The sequence below is a fragment of the Choristoneura fumiferana genome, chromosome Z, assembly GCF_025370935.1.
Source record: "Choristoneura fumiferana chromosome Z, NRCan_CFum_1, whole genome shotgun sequence".
Classification (NCBI taxonomy): domain Eukaryota; kingdom Metazoa; phylum Arthropoda; class Insecta; order Lepidoptera; family Tortricidae; genus Choristoneura; species Choristoneura fumiferana.
Genome location: NC_133472.1, coordinates 10,598,546 through 10,620,842, shown reverse-complemented (window position 1 = coordinate 10,620,842; position 22,297 = coordinate 10,598,546). Strand labels below are relative to the sequence as shown.

At 36.3% G+C, this 22,297-nt stretch overlaps 1 protein-coding gene across 1 annotated transcript in view; it reads right to left on the bottom strand.

Annotated features, from left to right (window-relative positions):
- The window catches only part of LOC141438523 (uncharacterized), a 33,329-nt gene extending 17,577 nt beyond the window's left edge, over positions 1 to 15,752 (bottom strand). Inside the window, exons 1-3 of the mRNA XM_074102407.1 lie at positions 15,568 to 15,752; positions 4,618 to 4,775; positions 2,376 to 2,481 (exon numbers count right to left, since the gene is read on the bottom strand). Coding sequence (XP_073958508.1) covers positions 2,376 to 2,481; positions 4,618 to 4,771 — 260 coding nt within the window. The 5' untranslated portion in view covers positions 4,772 to 4,775; positions 15,568 to 15,752. The remainder of the gene's footprint in view (positions 1 to 2,375; positions 2,482 to 4,617; positions 4,776 to 15,567) is intronic.
- Between the last annotated feature and the right edge of the window lie 6,545 nt (positions 15,753 to 22,297).

Below are 22,297 nucleotides of genomic sequence, written 5' to 3'. Positions count from 1 at the left end.
TCTTAATTCTATTTGTATCTTGCATCTTAATGTTTATATTAAAGCACCGGTAATTGATACTTTAAGTGGTATCATATATTTTACGCGAGTGAAAGGGACGGTGCGATACGAACTTCGATTTGCGAGTTTCGTAGTAGCCCCTCTGATCTCAAACTACTCGCACTTGGTCATTTTCAATTGTCACCCCATCACACCGACACACAGCACTAACAACGTCCGACCCTCCCTCCGAACATGTTTAGCGTGATAAGTCCTGTTTGTGGTATTTTAACTATGAGTGAAAATCACGAAAGTTTAAAACATTAAAATCGCAAGCATTTCAAGAGATTCCCGATTCAAATTCAAAGGAACGATCAGATGTAGCTCCCAGATAAATTGAAATCTATTTATAAAACTTATTAATCCATATTGAAAGCCCGTTCTTTAAAAGTCCATAAGAACGGATCTTTTGTTATCCGAAGTGAAGAGAAAAATTGTTATTAAGTTATTCTCTATAATCCTTTGCGTTACAACTTTACGTTATTTATAGCAGGGGAGGCGGGTATGCTAAATCGGTAGTTACTTAGTAAGCGTAATGATCCATGGAACGGGGGATGTCTAAAAATTTAAAAACGCTTGAAACTTTTTATATCAATAGGAATAGGTAATCTTGGTAAGCGCGTGCAAATTTTTAAAAATGTAAAAAAAATAGTCACATGAAAATAAAATAGTCGAGCCCATCAGACATTTATAGAGTAACGTTCTACGTCTATCTGATAACCGAGAGGTATTTATTCATTTGACGGGTTGGTTGGTGGGGGTGGCCGTAGAAGGGTAGAAAAAAAATAAAAAAGTTATTCGAGCGTGTCAGATACAGGGAATATAGAAAAATGTTATAAAAACGTGACCTTGAAATACTCGAGCGCGTCAAATTTTTGTACAGACGGTTCAGATTTATGTCCTAGTCCTAAATTAAAATCCGACAATTATATGAAGGTAATTCGATGATCTGAGAAGTTGAAAAAATTTTTTGGTCGTTTCTTTTTTTTTAAATGACTGAATGTAATAAAAATTCCTACTAATCCTACTAATATTATAAATGTGAAAGTTTGTGAGTGAGTGACTATGTTTGTTACTTCTTCATGCTGAAACGGCTGGACGGATATGGATGAAATTTGGCAAAAAGTTAGTTAATAACCTGGATTAAATCATAGAATACTTTTTAATCCCGATATTCCCACGGGATAGAGATAAAATATCTAAATAACAACCGGTGGGTTTAGAGTCATGAAATTTAGTATGTAGGTAGCTGGACGTCTGGAATAACACATAGGCTACTTTTTATCCCGATGTTCCCACAGGATAGGGACAAAATCTCGAATTAATAATCGCTGGGCTTAGAGTCATGAAATTTGGTATGTAAATAGCTGGACATCTGGAATAAAACATAGCCTACTTTTTATTTCGATATTCCCACGGGATAGGGATAAAATCTCAGAACAACAACCGCTGGGCTTAGAGTCATAAAACTTGACCATGATTGTTTTTAATGTGACGTCAAAGAAAACAACGATTTATTTTTTTAAAAATCCCGGAATTTCAATTCAGCTGCTGGACCTAATGATTTATGTGTGAGAAGCCGCGGGTAAACACTAGTATTATAAATGCGAAAGTTTGTGTGTGTGTGTGTGTGTGTGTGTGTGTGTATGTTTATTACTCCTTTCAATTCGACTGCCAGACCTAATGGATTACGCGAGTAAAATCACGGGTAAAGGCTAGTTAAGTATAAAGCACGGTTATACGTTTCGCATAGCACAGCAAAGTTGAAATGAGAACATCTGACGCGTTGAGTGGATTTTTACGCAATTCAGCCTCATTTCTACGTAAAGTGATCTCCGTGCCCGAGGGGACGAAAATTATTTAAATTGGTTTCTTGTAGCCGTTAAATTAAAACCATAATGCTACTTAAAGCCACACCAAGACTATTACTTAATAAATCCTTAACTTTCAAATCTGAGGATACGACGTGGTGGATATACTCTAAATATGGTGGATGGCCTGTCGTGTTTAAATAGATTAAATTTAATTAACTTGAATTTCTAGTTTCAATAATCAAGTGATGTGTCTGAATATAAACGTTTAAAAACAAAGAGATAAATGTAAACGAAAGAAAATAAAACTCTGGCAATCCGTAACAAAAACTGTGTAGCGATGAATTTTTCCGTTTTTGATTAAGCGGTTGCTATGAATGTATGTATATTGGTACATGCTCCCTTTTAAAGCGCTAGTATAGTCTCATAGTAGTGCCTGTAGGTTTCGAACTTTATTAGCGGTCGGCGGCAGATTGGTTTCGCATTGTTCAGCGCAAGCGAAGAAACTCTCGACTTGCTGCTTACCTAGCTAGTTTCGCTCTTCGTCGCAGGCAGCAAATCACCGTCAAGGCAAGTACGGGAAATCCGAATATGCATGACACGATCGGGACTACTATCGATTCCGGGGTCACTGAAACAAAAAAATTGTAAAGTTTTATTTTTGTGATAGCGACCAATTATGTTTTATTAATTTTGATAAAAACCTGGGTTTAAATTGGCCGCCTTAAAATTAAAATTCCGACCAAATCTTTCGTTTGCCATACTGATCATTTGACACAAGGTTTTTTAGCAACTATAGAGCAAGTTGTACTGTTTAAGACTCCGTAAGCTACTGTCTTAATCTAAAGGGTTTTTAGGAAGAAGATAATTTTATAATTAACATAAATTTATTTATGAAAATTCTAAATTTATAAATCATGGTCAGTAAGCGGATCGCGAAATGGACACATCATAGCGATATTTTTATTGCAGCTTTAATTGAAGTCAACAATGTTTGTAATGTTAAACCTAATCTGTTGTATTGTATACAACGTATATAAAATTGTGTGGCATTATTCTATTAAGTAGTTTATTTTTAATTGACTTGGGACAGCCAATAAAGTTGGTCTGAAAATTCACCCATAAATAATTTATGGGTAATTATTATATTTGATGATATGCAACCGGTAGAAATTTTGTCACAGGTTTGATTTATTAACCGGGAGAAAATGTCAAAAACTTTAATTTTAAATAAAATAAATTATACCTAATTAAACTTGTCATTGATAACGAAGTTAGAAAAAATGGCGCCAGAAAAGAAAAATAGGTCCATGGTGTTTTCTGCTATATACCTAAAAGGCGATAACAGTTTATCACTGGTTGTAGCTGCAATCACCGTTTAGTTGTAGTCCATGCTTTTTGTGGACTAAAACTGGGTTAAGATGGGTTCATGGAGGGTTCGTTAGCACCGTGAAGCGGAATTCGTTCTTCTTCGGGTACATTTCATCAGATTGCACTCGTATGTACCTAATATAGAGCAGCTGTCACAAATTTGTTCGTGTTTTTTTTTAAATAGTTCGGTAGGCGCGTAGGCGCTGTTAGTAAAATGTCAGGACATCATTTTACCAAAACATTTTAGTTCGGAGTATCACAAAGACTAATGAAGGGATCTTGCTAGCCTGTTTTTGATCTTGTTTTTCTACCTCCTTCCCTTTTAATTGTAAAGGAAATCAACGGACTGTTTGGTTTGAAATTATTTTAATGATGATTTCAGCCGCAGTTCTTATCGAAATTGTAAACGGGAAGTAAATAAGTAAAAGATAGGCGTTGATAGATACGGTATGAAAATTACAAAATACACATTCCTTTTGATGGCTTCGCTTCAGAGACTTGATTTTTGACAGCTCCCACAGACCATACTTTGTCTAGTATTTGATTAGGTAATTTCAATTCGATAAAAGACTAGTGTCTCAGAAACGGGAAGAGGTAGATATTTACTTAGTATCTACCTCTTCCCGTTTCTGAGACAGTAGTCTTGGCAGAACAGACGCGTGCACGGCCAGACAACAAATAGATCCTGTAAGGTGTTTAAACATACCTGTACCCTTAGTGTAAGTTATCGGTTACAAAATACGTCTCGATCGCGTTCGCGTTAAGATCTCAATTTATATGGAAACACGAACAGCGCCTCTAGCGGAACGTTTGAGATGTTCGTGTTTCCATACAAATTGAGATATAACGCGAACGCGATCGAGACGTATTTTGTAACCGAAAACTTTCACTATGAGCACTGAACACTTTGATCATAACTTTGACCTTTAATTTGAGCATCAGGCCTTTCTATTGATGGTAGCTGTACATTATAAATCGATCAATGTCGTCGTAAATCTGATTCGGGAAAAACGGGAGCGACATCGAAGTAAAGTTTTGGGCCGGGTTTAGTCTGTGGCAGCAAGTACCTAGTCAAATTTTGGACATTGAGCCGGGACCCAGGCGGTTTTTGTGCTCTGTTCCGCAGTCGCATCATCGCCCTAGTTAGGTAACCAGCAAACGAATGACAAGGCAACCCATTTGGGGTGGTTTACGCGGGTCATGTAACGAGCGGCACGCGGGCTACTTGAGTGCGACCTATTAATAGCTGTTTGAGAACCGACTATACTGGAGCTCAAAAGTACTCAGATGATGACGTGCATGCATTAAGAAAGCTATGTAATTGATTTTAACGCAGCTTAAAGTATGTAGCGAGAGCTTCGCCGCGGTCGATTTTAAAGTTGATGAAAGTTTTTACCTGTGGGGTAAATGATGATTGGCGTAGGCCGTTTATTGTTGGCGCTTTGCTTAGCGACGGCTACTGTGGCGGCAGTGGGGGCGGCGGACGCGACAGAAGTGCTGCTGCCGAACGGAGCCAGGAACCCCAGGGGGTTTCTTGTCGTTCGCGCCATCTCACTGTTGTTAGACCCAAAAATATCTATATTAATATAATACCTGTAGATACATAATTAACGGTTTTGGAAACATCTTAATTTAGACTTTTCCGCCCAGCTTTTTGTTTTGTGGCAGTTGCGTAAAAACAGTACTTATAAATAAAATAAAAAATCCTGACTGACTGATATATCAACGCACAGTCCAAACCGCTGAAGCTAAAGGTCTTTGGGGGCCAAGTGCGCGTCGGCTATATAAAGATTTGTCGACGCGCCTAATTGAGGCCTCGGGCGACCAGAGGGCTGGCCACTATTTCGCACAGCGTATAAGTAAGTATCGCTATACAACGAGGAAATACGGCCAGCCATCTGGGCACCTTACCCATTGACGGTGATTTAGGCCAAATTTTCTATCTATAGTTTAATTATGTTTTATTATGTTTGTTTATAACAAAACTTTATAATGATAATTATAATAGTGAATTTAATTTTATTAATGATTATTGTAAATTAATGAATTATAATTTAAAATTAATATTTGATTATGATAAAGTATTACTAGTATTAATAGTAAACTTTGTTACTAACAAATTATGGATTTAATTGTGTGAAATAAATGTTTTTATTTTTATCGAAAATACAAATTGAAATAAAGATGCACAGAAAAAGCAGAAAAATAAGACCAGCGCTGGGAATCGAACCCAGGTCCTCGGCATTCCGTGCCTAGCGCTACACTACCGCTGGACGACGATACAGACACGAATTTCTCCTATGCACCTCATATCTCAGCTTGTGTTGTTTCTTATTTAGCCACTTAAGCAGTGACACTAGCGACATCTATGCCGTAGCCCTCATCGAGAAACTTTTCGACACTCCATCGGAACTAACTGCTCACCCGGACAAGAGATATCGTTACTAAGCAATCAAATTAAGATTGGTTTTTTGGAATGTTTTTGTATTTTTTATTTCAATTCCAAATTTTTTGTTACTTTTACGGTCATCCCGTAAAACCTATATCGAAAATACAAACTGAAATATATATGCACAAAAAAAAAGATTCCAAAAAACCAATCTTAGTTTTTATTTTTTTATTTTTTTTATTTTAAAGATGTGAAATTTGGTACACATTTACTTTAAGTGAAGTAGAGGTGCGCTAAAAAAGGATTTTTTGAAATTCCTACGGGCTTGGGAATGAATGGGATTTATATTTTCACTTCAAAATGGCCCTATTTCCGTAACTAGGTATAATTATTAGAGTCTCTTTCCAAAGACCGATGAGCAATCCTCATGGTCGGGTACTGTATAGTAGTTTTCAATATTTATTTATTTAGTACTAAATAAACATGACCCCTTACCTACACTCTTACTATAAAATCAATTTAGTTATTTATTATGTACCTAGCTCTAGGCCTATAATTTGTCCTAGAACTAGAAGTCCGCCGTGCAAGAGTCGTATTTACAAAAAAAGAAAAGAAACGCCCCTTTTCTAAGTCCCTTGTCAAGTTTGAATGAGGCTGAAAAGAAAAAGGGCCTTAGTCACGTTACGTTTGATAACTTCTTACTGGTGTTATTTTATTTGCTTTCCGGATGTCTCTTGCATTGCGCTGACGAAAACTCGGGTATCGTTTTGACACGTGCCGTGACGTGACAAAAGGAAAAAATCCCACAATAAAGAAAGGCTAAATTAATGTGGTTGCACGCTTTGTCAAAGAAAACGGTTTCGGTTAATTTTTACCTGAACACGTTCAGTGAAAAATAATAATAATGTGAACGTGAGTAGGCATCTTATACCTTCAGAAATACACGGAAAAAATTATAAAATCTTTAGCAACAAGATCATTACTCATTTATCTTGATGATTTTAGCCTGTCAGACATTTAAGTTACTTGCAAGTTTCGTGTTAATCTCTCGTTAATTGCGCAGATTCGAAACTAAAAGCGTAATCAAAGCCTGTAACACTAAGCATAGGTGTTGTATCACTTCCCACCTCTCCGTCTATTGTACTATTTGTACTTAATCAATTTGCTGTACCTATACTACTTACACATTAGTATAGGTAACACATCATAACGAGTAGGTGCAGCTGATCCTATAGAACGATTCGCTAAGTTCTTTTTGTCTGTTTTTTTAACCTCTTATACTGGGGCTATGGCTGGCTGGATTTTATTTGTTCTTGTCACGCACACCTTTTCCTTTTCCCCCCGTAAGTTACTGCGATATACATAACTCAATGTGTCTAGGGAGGAATCGAATGACGCTCTGTATTTTTGAATTTTTATTTACTTTTACCCCAACGGATAGCACTGAAAATCTTTATTTAACCGGTCACGCGTTCTAGAGACTATATTAGTCCCTAACTTTTTTTTGCGGGATATGTCCTAGAGACTACGGGTTAGTCTACTAACTAAACTAAACTAAGACTAAACAAAAAAAGTTAGGGACTAATATAGAGTATTGGACGCGTAACGGGTATAAACGAAGTGCCACTTGTAACGTAAAAATAAAATTAAACAATTTATTGAATCAGGCGTTACTTTGCGGAGGTCCATATCAATGAACTAAAATAATTTCCTTGCACACCCGCGACCTTACGATAGCTAAGCTTATGCAAAATATGCGTGGTCATGCAGTTCCTCCACCTCCACACTGTAAGAACACACACAAATCACACAAACCCATCTATCACCACCACCACACTACACTAACGCGTTTCGAACTCAACCAGAGCTCATCTTCAGAGTGACAACCGTACACCATGCTACCAGTTGTTAGTTGTTGTTTTGTTGTGGTTCGTTAGTCTAACAACTGGTAGCATAGTGTACGGTTGTGTCACTCTGAAGATGAGCTCTGGTTGAGTTCGAAACGCGTCAGTGTAGTGTGGTGGTGGTGATAGATGGGTTTGTGTGATTTGTGTGTGTTCTTACAGTGTGGAGGTGGAGGAACTGCATGAACACGCATATTTTGCATAAACTTAGCTATCGTAAGGTCGCGGGTGAGCAAGGAAATTATTTTAGTTCAATAAAATTAAACGTTATTTAAGACACTTTTTTGTAATAAAACGGGCTTAACCTTGAAGTTAATTAAAGCAGGCTCATAATCTAATCAAACCTCACAGTTTGTTGGCTTCAGTTTTGGCGAGCTAACTTCACCGACGGGGAAGCGGATTTCTAACCGTAAACGCTATTAAATGAAGGCGCGATGCCGTAACAACACAAGAATTAATATGCATTTTGATACCCGATTTCCCCGCCTTATCGCGGAAAGGGCTGACCTTTTATGTACTAGGAAAGAGCCCACGAGAATCTCGGCACATCGAGGTTTTTGTATTTGATACGACGTTTATTAAAAAAGTTCCCTGAGTGCGACCACGTTGGATGAGGTTGATTGCATTAAAAGGCAGATAAATTTGTCTTTCATGGACGCGCTTAATGAACTTGTTACATACTTAAGTTTACTCAATCAATTTATTTTCGGCGTGTAACTTAAAATTTGTAAGTAAATAATACACGCGGTTAACACATAGTAAACATGATGACAGGCACAGATCGGACCTGTTTAATGATGATTAACCAAAAACCTACTGATTGTAGTTATTTCCGTGTTATTTCTGTATTGTGTTTAATAAAGAGAAGGTAGGTATGTAGAGTTTAAATTATAAAAAAAACTATAGTTCAACATCTATTACAAGAATTTATGAAAGTCATTAAATAATAATTAGGAAAAGTGGGCGATTAGGTAAGAATGCGAATTTCTCCAAATGGCTTTTAGAAAAATATTTCTTCGCAGTTACTGCTAAAATGAAAACGTAAAGTAATTTAAACATTTAATTCTTCAACAAAATAATAGAACTGCGAGTATGCATACTGTAAGAAATTGAAGCCAGGCTCCTATTTGATAAAAGGTACAACTGTTACAAGTGTCAATTGTCACTTTTTTGCAAGAGAAACTTAACAATCATGTAGAATTGTAACACTTGTAGGTACCTGGTGTAAATAAGTTTTACTAAAAAAACAATTTATCAAGTTTATTTTTAAATGAATTTCAAATACGAAAGAAGGTACATTAAGTTTGGGTTTGTGCGACAAAAATATGCAAAATGTTTTTTTCTTCTAATTTTATTTACGAATGTAAGGTCAAGTGTCCAACAATGAAACACGTAAAATTCAAAATCTCATAGATCTTTGTTTTGACAGATAGAAGTATGAATTTTTTACAGTACTTAGGTAATTTTATTGAGTTTCGAGTGGCATACACAGTATTCTTTAGGAATGTGCTGTGTCATCAAAAAAATAAAAAGTAAAAAATGGGAAATGTTTCACTGTGCCCACATTGGTGTACAGAATGAAACATTACATATTTAAACAATGAAACGTGAAAACTGATATAATCTGTTTCATCATTTTAAGACTTATTTATGTAATACGTATTTATGTAAATACATAAATATAATCAAAACAGATTTAATTACTTTAACTTTTATCAGCCTTATTAAATGTCCCATGCGTAATTGTTTCATTGTTGACTACCTAAGGTATTTTATAATATCCTCGAATTTTGCCTGCTAAATTGTGTCGCTTTAATACGTGAGCAAGTCCACGATAATCTAGGAAATATGTTTAATATTAGGAAAGTATCAAATATATTGAATTTCTAAACATAATTTAATGAAAAATCTACAAAAAATGCTAAATTACTTTTGTGCTAATAATACTGAAAAAGCTCCGTAGACACGTGTTCCTCCACGTGACGCCGATGCAAACTGGAGTACAGTGGGGGATTCTCAAGGGTGTCCTTACGCGATATAGTGCACGATCTGTCAACCTGGCACTTTATTAATATCGCAATGATTCACTGTGTACCTAAGTTTCATTGTTGGACATATGGCCCTACTCACTTTGCTCTGCTTTATCATTCAGGTATAGTTAGACATATCAGATCACAGAATAATGTGTACTTACCTATAAAAACAATTTAATAAAATGCCTAAGCACTGCTTATGCCGCCGCTTTGCATGCAGTTGTTATGGACCGCGGATTTGTTTTATTTTAAAAATCTCTTGCGTTGCTTTGTGGCTTTAACTTCTATACATACGAGTATAATAATGCTAAAGAGGGTCGAAAGTCTGTACATGGAAGATATTCAAAAAAAGTTGGCATCCCCACTTAGAATCGATAACAGAACACGTTCCAACAGTTTGTAGAATTTTGTCTGTTTATCTGTTTGTCGTTTATATGACCGCGCATCACGTGAGAACAGCTGAACGGATTTTGATGCAAACTTTACTAATCTGTCGAAAAAATCCCCGGTGTGTCTCTAAAATATTGTATGGAAATGTTAACGAAAATTAATAAGAAAAAAATTCGTAACAATTCGTTGTTGAAATTGGAGAGATAAACTCAGGGTACAACAGCAGATAGATAGAAATGCCCGTAGATGGGAAACTTAGTGAACAGGTTTTTCAGTTTATATTTATCCGCAGTTTGAAATAATTTTTCGAAAATCTCTTGGAATTGGATAATGTGGGGTGTTTAAGTTTGTATAAGAAAATCTCAGTTGGTACACTCGAACCAACTGTATTGTGACCACAAACTTCATATTAGGTACTAGACGAACCGACCTTACTTGCCAGCGTGACCGAAAGTGAGATGGGCCTGTCTGTGTAAATTTGTAAATGTCTGTTTGAGTTTTAGAGTTGCCCTCACTGCTAAATATGAGTTGTCGATAACCATAGCTATCGTATCCCCGGTATCCCCGTATATCCGGTATCGTCATATACTCGTAGGCAAGGTACACAGTAGAAATAAATCTTAAGGGCTGTTGCAGTAAAGTACGTACTAAAAACTTCATTACATTTCTTAATTAAAAAAATTGCCAGCAAATATCTGTCACTCCCACTCATGTCACTCGTCGTTAACTTTACACTAGACAGTTAGGTAAGTACCTATATTCGTATGTCAAGAGTGTAAATAGTAAGCTATAAATAAAACACAAACAAGATACATGCTTACTGGCTTTAATGAACACTTTAGGTGTTTTTAATTAGCGTGGCACAAAATTCCAATTATTATCTTAATATTAAAAATGACTCGAGCGAAACGTATGAAAATTATCGCTAAATTGACTTTACATGATACAGCTTTGCGACAGACGCATAGACAGACAGACAGACAGACAGAGGAGGCTTAGTATAGGGTCCCGTTTGGCACCATTTGGGTACGAAATCCTAAAAACAAAACACTGAATTTTTGTTTGTAAGCAAATAGTTATTATTTTATTTACTAAAAAACATTTAATTCTCAATGTTACGTTATTTTACTTTTATTTTTGTCAAATCTTTAAATCGGAGAAAAGCAGCTACAAATTTTAGTGCAAAACTTTATTGGAAGAAGGATACAATATATTTTTATTTAACACATAATTATTAGAAATCAAGCCATATTTATGAAATAGACTATTTACCGCTTCATATTAGCATATTAATAAGTATTTGAGAATACATTCAATGAAAATAAGAGCTATGAAAATGGTACTTGTACAATCATATTTACCTGTGAAATGTATGTTTATTTGGGTTATTACAGTAGGTTGTATCACAACGCAACACAGAACACGACACCATTCCAGAATGCAAAAAATCGAAAGGATTGCAGAAAAAATACAAAACAAATACTAAGAAAATTTTGACAGGAGGCTAAAGGTGGCTCACTGATTCAAAACGGGTCTAGCTGTCATTTTGATTTTATCTCTTTCCCACACATAGCTTATGCCGTAAGGATAGGTTTCTTCACTCGCACCACTGTTAGTCTATTTACGCTAGTAATATTTAGTTTATGATCGTGACCCACTGTGGAACCTTTACGTAAAGAGTCATAGTGACATCGCATTGCTTGACAAGGGAATTTATTATGACACTTACTGTGAGAAAATTCAACTGTGGGTAGCGGTGGAGCAGGACTCAAAGGTTTACTAATGTTTCGGCGAAAAATGTTTGGCAACCTGATTCATTTCGAAACTTTTCATTTCCCAACTGTTTAATATTTCTGAAACTCATAGTCAAAATACCATAAACGGGACTTATCACGCTATTTTTACACGAGTAATATTTACCTCGACGTTTCGGCAACGTTACGAGTCACAAGTAGACCCGCCGAGGTAAATATTACTCGTGTAAAAATAGCGTGATAAGTCCCGTTTATGGTATTTTGACTATGAGTGAGAATCACGAAAGTTTGAAACGTTATATTTCTGAAACTGTAAATATTTCAGGTTTTTTATAAAACTAACCTAACCTAACCTAAAGGGTTCTACACGTTGGCCCTGAAATAAACTCTGAAATATTTACAGTTTTAGAGTTGCGAATAGGCAGTAGGTACCTGGGACTCAAATGGTTCGACTAAAAGTTCTACGGTACTATGGAGTATTGCGTAAATATCGAAATCTACGCAGACGAAGTCTCGGGCAAAAGCTAGTATAACATATAAGCTTAGGCCTAGGCATTTGCATAAAATTATGAATACCGAATAAGTACATTCCGGCGGCCTCTAAACTTATTCAATATATACGACAGGTATTCACAATACAGCGGTACCTCACCGTTTTAGCAGTTCACAAGTTTCCGCTCTATATTAGACCCGGGTATATATTTGACTCATGAAACTAAGCCTCCGGCGGACAGCTTAGCAGCCAGTTAGCTGTGACTCAACTAGTCGCCGGCTTAGGTGAACTTTCTCAATCGACTTTTCCTATTTGAATTCATAGAACTCAGGCTAAAGGGCTTACTTATTATTACGGAACTTGATAATACTTAAACTGTTTCAGTTGGGAAGTTTCATTTAATCGATTGTAATATTGTAAATTTGAAAATACTATCTACGAATAGCGGTGAGGGAAGAGTTTCGTTTCTGTGAGGGATCGACGTCCAAGGTCGCTGAGAGCCCTTGTTATTTTATTCAGACAAATCCGTCGTTTATAAAACAATGTTCTTTACTTAAATATCTTTAATAAAATATGAGTTATCGACTCCGAGGGGGACTCCTTTATTGACTCCGAGGCTTTCGAGCGATTATTTTATTAGTTTGTCTATGGCCGACCGACCGACCGACCGACCAAGGTACTGAAGTACCGATTCGTGCTAATGACTTTTTGAATCTGTGTCACTTCAGATATACTTACTACTGTCGAACCGGCTCCGGGGAGCGGCTCTGAAATTGGTATCATGCTTACCCCGCGAGTCCTGCGAGTCGCTCGATCCAATAGGTTAGTCGGAGTTAGTAACTCCTCGGAGTCGATAAGATTTTAAAGGAGTCAATAAGGGATTCGGATCCGCTTAAGGATCTGACTCTTTTGAGTCTTCAGATCCGGATTTACCCATCTCTACAAGGTAGTGAATTAAGAGGATTTTCTTTGCGTCCCAATTAACAGACGCCATCACTTTTCAACATACGGAATGACCTAGGCTTTCTTTGGAGTTGGCTCACCACGGCTAACCCATTGTCTGGACTGTTTTTAGGGTTCCGTACCTAAAAAAGAAAAAACGAAACCCTTATAGGATCACTTTGTTGTCCGTTTGTCTGTCATGTCCTGAAGTTGTTAAATTTTAAGCTTCTACATTAACGCAATCAAAATAAACGGCCATTTGAGCTTTATTATTCATATATTTTGCAGTGGATTCAAAACCTATAGGGTACTTCCCGTAGACCTAGAATCATGACATTTGGCAAGATGGAAGGTCTTACAGCACAAGTAAAGGAAAAAATCGGAAAATCGCTAATTAGTTGCTCCATCACAAAAAAATTTTTTTTTGATTACATACTTATTTAATTCCAAAGCGATGGTTTATTTCGACAGACTCTGACCAGGATCAAGGTGGCGAAGCGGTATACGTGGACTACCTGCATGAAGCCCCGAGTTCGAATCCTAGGAATAGTTATAACATTTTTTTATTTCGTATATTTATTTCTCTTTTTCCATTGTGTAACATCCATACTAATATTATAAATGCGAAAGTGTGTGTGTGAGCGACAAATCAACGTGATCTTTGGCATAGAGACAGTTCATGGGCCAGATGTTGACATAAGCTACTTTTTATCACGGAAAAATGCACAGTTCCCGAGGTAACAGCGCGCGATAACCAAATTCCATGCGGGCGAAGCCGCGGGCAAAAGCTAGTATTTTATATTTTAGATATTAAGTTAAATATTATCTATTTTATATTTAGGGGAAAAAATGGGAAAACCTCGAGGCTCCATCAAAGATCTATTTACATACAAATTTGTACGGAACCCTCGGTGCGCGAGTCGAACTCGCATTTGACCGGTTCTTTCATCTCCGGGATATAGTGATAAATTCACGTATCATATATTGTAACAAAACGGCGAATAAACTCCATTGGATTTCTTTCAAACACATGAAGATTGTCAGCAAATATTCGTATGCGAATATACGCATCTAATCTACGCATGTGTTCTGGAATGAGTAACTGCGGTAATTATTTTCCACAAAGCCTTTTCATGTGCAATCCGTTGTGCAAAACAAAATTTTATGCACCTGCTCAGAAGAGATATTTATTTGTGGCTTTAACTTATTCGCGTATTTTCAGTAAAGCCACCGTTTTTGGGGCTCCAAGACGAGGTGCATCTTCAATGCTTGTCCTGTCGGTTTCGAGTCCATTGTTTTGTAGATGCCAGTTTTAGTTTTGTCGAATAAGATTTGAAGATCTAACTCAAAAGCTATTTTTTTCTAATGTATAGTGCTTATAGGTTCTCCATCGTATTTTATTGGAAATGTTCGTATTTGTCCTGCTCTCTTAATCAGCTTTACTTAGTACCCATCGTAAGGCTGTACATTTTTCATTTTGACATTTGATACTAAATAATAAAGTTTCTTATAGCTTAATTGCTATGAAAAAGTCACTCATTTAATACAATAATTGATAGACACTTCGGGTGCCGCCATATTCCGATTGAGATCCGACTTTTCCCGAAGGAAAACAATTAATTACTTAACAAAGTATGTACGTACCATCAGCCAAATATGTGGTCTACCACTCTAAAGTTGATAATCGTTTGCATGTAATAAAACAATAATGCCAATAGACGTGTCTGTCAACTTGAAAGTTCGACTTTAGCGACATATTCATTTGATAGGAACTTGTTTAAAAATTGATAGACCAATTATTTGGCTGACCGTACATCTGTAATTATAATATTATGTGTTTCCTTTTATTATTTCTAGGAAGCAAGAATTTTCATGTCTTTTTAAATAATTTGTTGTTAGGTAAGTACGTAAGTACATTAGATTTTTTTTTAATCTACCTAACTTAGTTTCCGACACATCAAAAAATCGTTACAAGCGTAAAAATTGTTGGAGGTTAAAAGAAAGACCTTAGTAGTATGAAAATTCGCTGGCACAATGTTTTTCAAGAAGGAGAATTAATAATAGTGCCTACCTATTGACTATTAATGATTACAAACCTTTTCATACTTTAAATCATATTTCAATAGCATAGCTCTTTAATGTCGCATTTAAATAAATTATTTCTATCGTTTTCGTATAGACCTATATCTATTAAAGATAAGGTGCCGCTAATCATTACGAATATAACCATTTTCAGCTAATGCAGTTAACTACCCTATCATTAGCACCCTTCCATTAATTGTCGTTGTCACTATTATTATTATGGCGCTAACCGTGCTACTTAAAATGAAAATGCCAATATAGGGTAAAGAAATTAATATAAAACTCTAATTTTGTTGAAAATAAACTTTCATAAGTGCAACGTCATCACACGTTGCTTCATGATCACGTTATAAACTTACCCAGGCGCAGAGCTTATTGGCACTTGGGAGTTTCTCTACAAATTAAAAGTACATGTTCGGCCGGCAATTGGGTAAATGTGCGATGAGAATTGGTAAGGGTGTTCGGCTTGCGGGGTAGTTCGTTTGCGTGCGGGGTGTTCGCGGTTCGGGCGTTACGGGCGGCCGTCCCGCTGCTCTCCCGCCGGCGGACTGAAGCTGGAACTGATACTGGAGCCGGTGCACTACGGCGTCGTCGACCCGGCTACCCGCTCGCCTCACAAACTTAGATAAAATTTGACGGCCCGGCTCTCTGTGGGCCTACGCTGTTCTTGCTACAAACTTACTTACCCAGTTGTGACAATAATTTTATTACGAAGCGTTCAAGATGATTGTCTTGTTTTTTTACTAAGTTTTATGATTCTTTATATTTTTACTTCAATGACTAACGTCCACTTACAGGCTTTTTAATCTAGGTTTAAGTGGTCTTAAGTCCTGTCAGTTCCATACAAGGCCTGTCAGTTTAAGCCTTAAATCGAGATTTAAAAAAGCCTACAAGACGACCTTAACCATTAACTCGAGTCTCGAATACAACAACTAGCGTGGAACTCAAATTAATTACTTATCTACTTATCTAATAATATAAAACACAATAAACATGTGAGTTGAACAATAGCGGTCTGTGATTTATACCTGCATGAGCAATGTTTTGGTACCTAGTTTTGAGGTGAAGGTGGGTCATTTCATTACATTAGCCATGAGATACTTTGTAACCGGCTTTGGAATCTGACCCGGTGGGCATATTGTCAAGGTGACGCATCTTGCTTGCTTAACTTTTGATATCGCCTCGACACCAGCAGCCTGCGAAGACGTAAGTCAAGGCTCCCTAATCAGATTCGAAATAGATATTTCGAGATTTAAACAATAGATTTAAAGATGATAATGCACGCACAGTTACTTTTATGAGACAAGACTTAGGCCGTCTTGCAAGAATAAATAAATCTGTATTTAGTAGTTAAAAATAGCTTAAGCTTGACAGTTCCATACATTTTGACACTACTAAACTGAGCTTAACGCTAACTCGAGATTTATGTGTTTCCAGCAAGTAGCCATTAGTACATTACAGTATTAAGTGATTCACGGTTATTTACACTTGATATACGTGGTAGCGTGTCAAGCCAAGTTCAAGCTAACAGAGCTGGCGAGCAGCACCGTGTGTAATTTTACCCGAACCATTTGGAGCCACTTTCGACCTCCTCATAACTCAAACTATTTCACATAAACATGTCAAATTTGGCTCATTTATTGAGACTTGTGAGATACATACGTGCTCCAAATTTCATAAAAACACCTCAAACGGTTATTAAGATCATCATCATCATCCATCATCCCAGCCTATATACGTCCCACTGCGCACAGGCCTCCTCTCAGAATAAGAGGGCCCTCTTGTTATTTAGATATTAACATCCAAAAATCGTCATTTTTATCACTGACTCTCCTATAGACCAAAATTCTATCCCAGTTCCAGATGACCTAGAAAGTTAAAATTTGGCATTCAAATAGGTACTTGGGTGAATACAAAGGAATAGGACAGAAACTAGTAAATTTTTGTTATTTTATTATAAATTATTTCTGTACGAATAGTAATGATATCCCATCAAAACATAAATGTGAAATGAGAACCAAGTACAACACTATGATATATGCCTGTATTATAGACTTTAACGACAAAAGAAGTGAGATCTAAATGTGTGCCGAGTGCCAAGGTGCCGTGTTCAATGGTCAGTCCTGAATTTTATTTATAATAATATAAAAATATATTTAATTAATTATTAAATATAGATTACATAAAATAAAATAATAATAGTAATAAGAAGACAAAGAAAACTTACCCAAGAAACCTTAACTAAATATATCTATATGTTACTATAAAAATAAAAATTATAATAATAAATATAAAATATTTTATAACAACTTAAAATATCATTTCTTCTTATAACTTAGGATAATACATTGAAGCCGAAGGTCTGACTTGGCTAGTTGTCATATACGAAGTATTATTAAGTACCTACTAAAGCAGTCATGGAAGATCCCTTTGTTCGATGGCTACTTTCTACCAGCAAGCCAAATTTTTTAAAGAATAAAATGTGACGGGACCGTGATTATCTTTATGCTCCCGATATATTTATGCAGTTGGACACACGGGTAGACTTAGTATACCTAGTGCCATCCAACAAGACGCGTGATTTTGTCAAAATTATAACATTAATGACATTGTAATAAGAACCACGGCACGCGTCATCGTGAATGACTCTACCTATAACTTTGTAAGTGTATAAATAATACACAAAAGGCGACCGACCTTTAGAAGTGCTATAGAAAAATTATATTGTAAATACACCTAGACATTTTCTTCCGTATATAGAGTTCTGTATCTAAAAAAAGACATCCACGTTTTGTCTGTTTGTCCATCAGACACAGAAAAATTTATTCGCACGATTAAGTTGAAACTTATATTAGTTATATTTTAATGTGATTTAAAAACGAACGTGTATCGCCAATAAATAAATTTTGAACGTAGAGGTCAAGATTGCGGGAAAATTTTGCAAACTGTACCTTTTTCGGGATCCCTTTCGTTTGCATGTTTTTTTTTACCTATTTTAATTTGGGATAATAGATTTCGCTTAATTTTTATAACCATTACAGTCACATACTACTTAATACTTTGGCCACTACTTTGTTTGGAATATTACGGTTTTAGAATAATTTTAGTTGGACTAAAATATTTGAATCATCATCGCAGCCTATATACGTCCCACTGCTGGGCACAGGCCTCCTCTCAGAACAAGAGGGCTTGGGCCGTAGTTCCCACGCGGGCTCAGTGTGGATTGGGAACTTCACACGCACCATTGAATTGCTTCGCAGGTTTGTGAAGGTTTCCTCACGATGTTTTCCTTCACCGCAAAGCTCGTGGAAATATTTGAATGCTTAATGTATATTATACAGCCGCCATCAGATATTTCTAAGCAGCCAAGGTGATCAGAAATATCGGAACATGCACTTTATTCTCAAGAATTTACAGTTCATGTCCTGATATTTTTGATCACCTTGGCTGATCCGAAATAGCTGATGGCGATTGTACATATTATTATTAAGGCTAATAATTATTTGTCATATTTTTCAGAAACCATAATTTCAGTTCTTTTCATGAATAAAACACAGTTTTGGTTGTTAACATGAAAAAAAAGAGGAATTAAGTTTTTAGATAAAAAACAAGCAGACTAAACGCCATCAAAAACCTAACATTTTATTTGGCATACATTAGGTTTGGTTAGTTAGGTTAGTATGTTGTCCAGGCCTAAAGTATCTACGTAGAAAAAGAGGTCAACCTCGCTCTTGTTCCTACACATATTATAACTTTAACTATAGCATTTTTATTGCTAAGTATACGACATTTGTACATTACAATTTTTAGGACTAAACATATTAATGCTTTTTGTAAAAATGCGTATTAATTATTATGTCTTTTTTATATTTAAACTGTTTGATGTTATTCTTTGTCACGATTATGCTTTCAATGTTTATGCTTTTAAATTTTATGCGTATATAATTTTGTTGACTCGTACTTGGTACTCGTAGGTTATTTGTGTAATGCCTTACTTATTAATATACATGGATAGCTCTAGGTATAAGGTATTTAGAAAGTTTCAGCCTCACTGCGGTCGGATGAAAGGGCATATTCATAATTTGGAAGGTTTATTTGAAGACAATCCATGCGTAGAGACATAAACAGATCCTTTGGCATTTTAAGGGGATATCTCTGATCTCGCGCTTAAGCCAATTCTAAATGCGTTTTCACTGATTTTTTTAGGCATATGAACCTTCGCAGTGAATTTGTAAAAGCGTGCGCTGTAGATACTTTGTGGGGAACATATCGAATAGTAAACCCTCGTTATTACCCTCCCTCAAAGCCAACTCAGTTGTTCAGGTTTGACTTCAAAGAACCATTGTTTCGGGTAATTTGAAATTGTTTTAAGTAATCGGATTATGTGTCATTAAAATAACTCTTTATGGCTAAAATGAAGGCTTTATTGTTTTCAAGGAGTTTGCGATTAGGTATATCTACTAAGAACATCAACTGTTGTTCCTAATCTTTGCGAGAGGTAAGTGCCATCCCTGGGGTCACCTGAGGCCAAAACCAGACGAGTAGATAAGTCGTAGTATTTTTTTTGTGTCTTCCGACCATGGTCCCATTGTCTCGAAAGCAAGCGCCGCAAACTCATAATAGTTCGTTAAAGCTGAGTATTTGCGGCGCTTGTTTATCTGAGCCTGTTCAGCAGCCGCCCCAGCTCTGAGCGCGGTGCTCTGGATGAGAGACGCGGCAAGAGTGTCGACACACGTCGCGTCCCACACCAAAGTTCGTCCCAAAGTCCAAGGCACTAAGGTGGCACCATCCGGCCTTTTTCCGTCGTCCCTCAACAAACCGCACGGCTCTAGAGTGTGATAGAAATAGAATACAAAGTAATTCAATGATTGTTTTCATTCATTCCTTTGGATAGGCAACGGAAATGTGTTCCATACAATCCGTCTGTTGTTGTCTTTATTAAGGCCAAAACAAAATTAATAAACATGAACTTTTATAGACAAAGATAAATCAAAACATATTTTAAAAGCTTGCGTTAAAAAACGGACTGTGGCTTCGGGCTATTCTGCGTCTATAGCTACGTAACACAATGTCTTTCGGAAGTTACCAAAATATAAGGTTTAGTTTTCGAAAATCGCCTAGCCTGTTCAAGTCCGTATGGATGCTGTCGGGTGGTTATTATCAAGGAGCGGAATTTCTCATAGCAAAAATCAAACATCAAAGGGATTGAACATAAGTTTTATCGACTATTCCAGTTATCGATGTTATCGAATCGACTCTTCTTGTTTTCGCCTTGTAACATTTGACCTCTTTAATAAGCGACTTGCATCTCCATATTAAAATAAAATAAATCGCGTCAACGTCACTTATTATGACATTTAAGTCGCTTGAGTTTTTCTTAATCATTCCCGTGTTATTAAAATGGTTTCCTATAGAAATCCTAAAAGAAAAACGATTGACAAATTGATTTAAAAACATCCCTTATTTATTTACAATGAAGATTCTTCAACGATATACTGCTCTAAATGTAAAATGTAAGTATTTTAATTGTAACACTTAAACAGCGCTATTTTAAAAGTACCTACTATTTCCTGGTTTATTAATTACTGAAATATTTATCGATAGTCGATTAAACTTATGTTCAATTCCTTTGACGTTTGATTTTTGCTATGAGAAATTACGCTCCTTGGTTATTATGGACTCGTAAATCGGTATGAAGGTTCTTGGATTGACCAAGGACCGAGAAAAGCATCAATCGTTGGTTGTCAATAAATTGAGTGCTTGTGGAGTGGATGCAGAAGGTGCTCAATCGTTTGTCGCGGAAGCGAAACAGTAGAAAAATAATGGCAGGTAATTGAAGTTTAGAAGTTCCGAGGGTTTCAAGCATTCAAACATACATCCTCTCTATAAAATATTTTTAACTCCCGACGTAAAAAGAGGGGTGTTATAAGTTTGACCGCTATGTGATGTGTGTCTGTATGTCTGTGTGTCTGTATGTCTGTCTGTGGCACCGTAGCTCTTAAACGGGTGAACCGATTTGGATTTTTGGATGCGGCTTTTTAATTGAAAGCAGGTTTTCTAGCGATGGTTCTTAGACATGTTTTATCAAAATCGATTCAGCCGTTTCCAACTTTTTGTTGGTTAGGTTATTGTGTTATAGGTACTTACTTTAAGTACTATACATTTCCATAATTTGCTTAGCACTTGTAACATTCTCTTCTGTGCATTCGTTTATTTCGTTATCAGTAGTTCTACGTTTGACCGAAGATATTAGTTTATATTTCTTATTAATTTACGTAGCCTGCGGCTGAACCCGTCCCTTGTTTATTGGATGGTGTACTTTCTGGGAGCATTCCTTTCTAACCCTTCATATTTTATGGTTGGCTACCTTCTCTGTGTGTGTATCTGTCTGTGGCACCGTAGTTATTTTATTTGAAAGCAGGGTTTCTAGCGATAGTTCTTAGGCAAGCTTTATCAAAATCGGTTCAGCCGTTTTTGAGATATTGAACTTTGAAGTGATAATGTCGGGGGTTTTCAAACTTTTTGTTGGTTAGGTTACGAGTATTGTTGGTTATTGTTAGGTATTTATCCCAGCACTGATGTTGAAGTATTTTATATAACAGTTTGAATGTTTATTTCGCCAGGACTGGGGCCGCTACCAGTCTATCTACATCTAATATCGCTTTATTACCTTTGTTAGGTACACATAGTACCAAATAAAATATATTCGGCCTTTTTTTGTTTTGACGGTAAAAGGGCCCACTAAAAATTAAAGTTGGGGTAAGCCGAAACTTTACATACTAGTGGATAACGTTTGGTGTGCCTTTCTACACTTGTTTGTGTAGGTAGTCACCAGTGAATGAAATTGAATAGCTGAATAGCTTAAAATGCCCAACACCGTGTAGAAAGCAAGAACGTGCGTGGCTAACTTTGCGTTATTACTCGTAGATTGCTAAATCAATTATAGCTGTTTCTATTCGGATTTTAGAATACTAAATTATTTGTTTAGTAAAGAATAAAAAAATCATACATGTACAAAATAACTCGTCTTGTACAGTCCTTTGTGGACGGACGGTCAGGTAAAAGTATTGGGATTATAAAAACAATAGA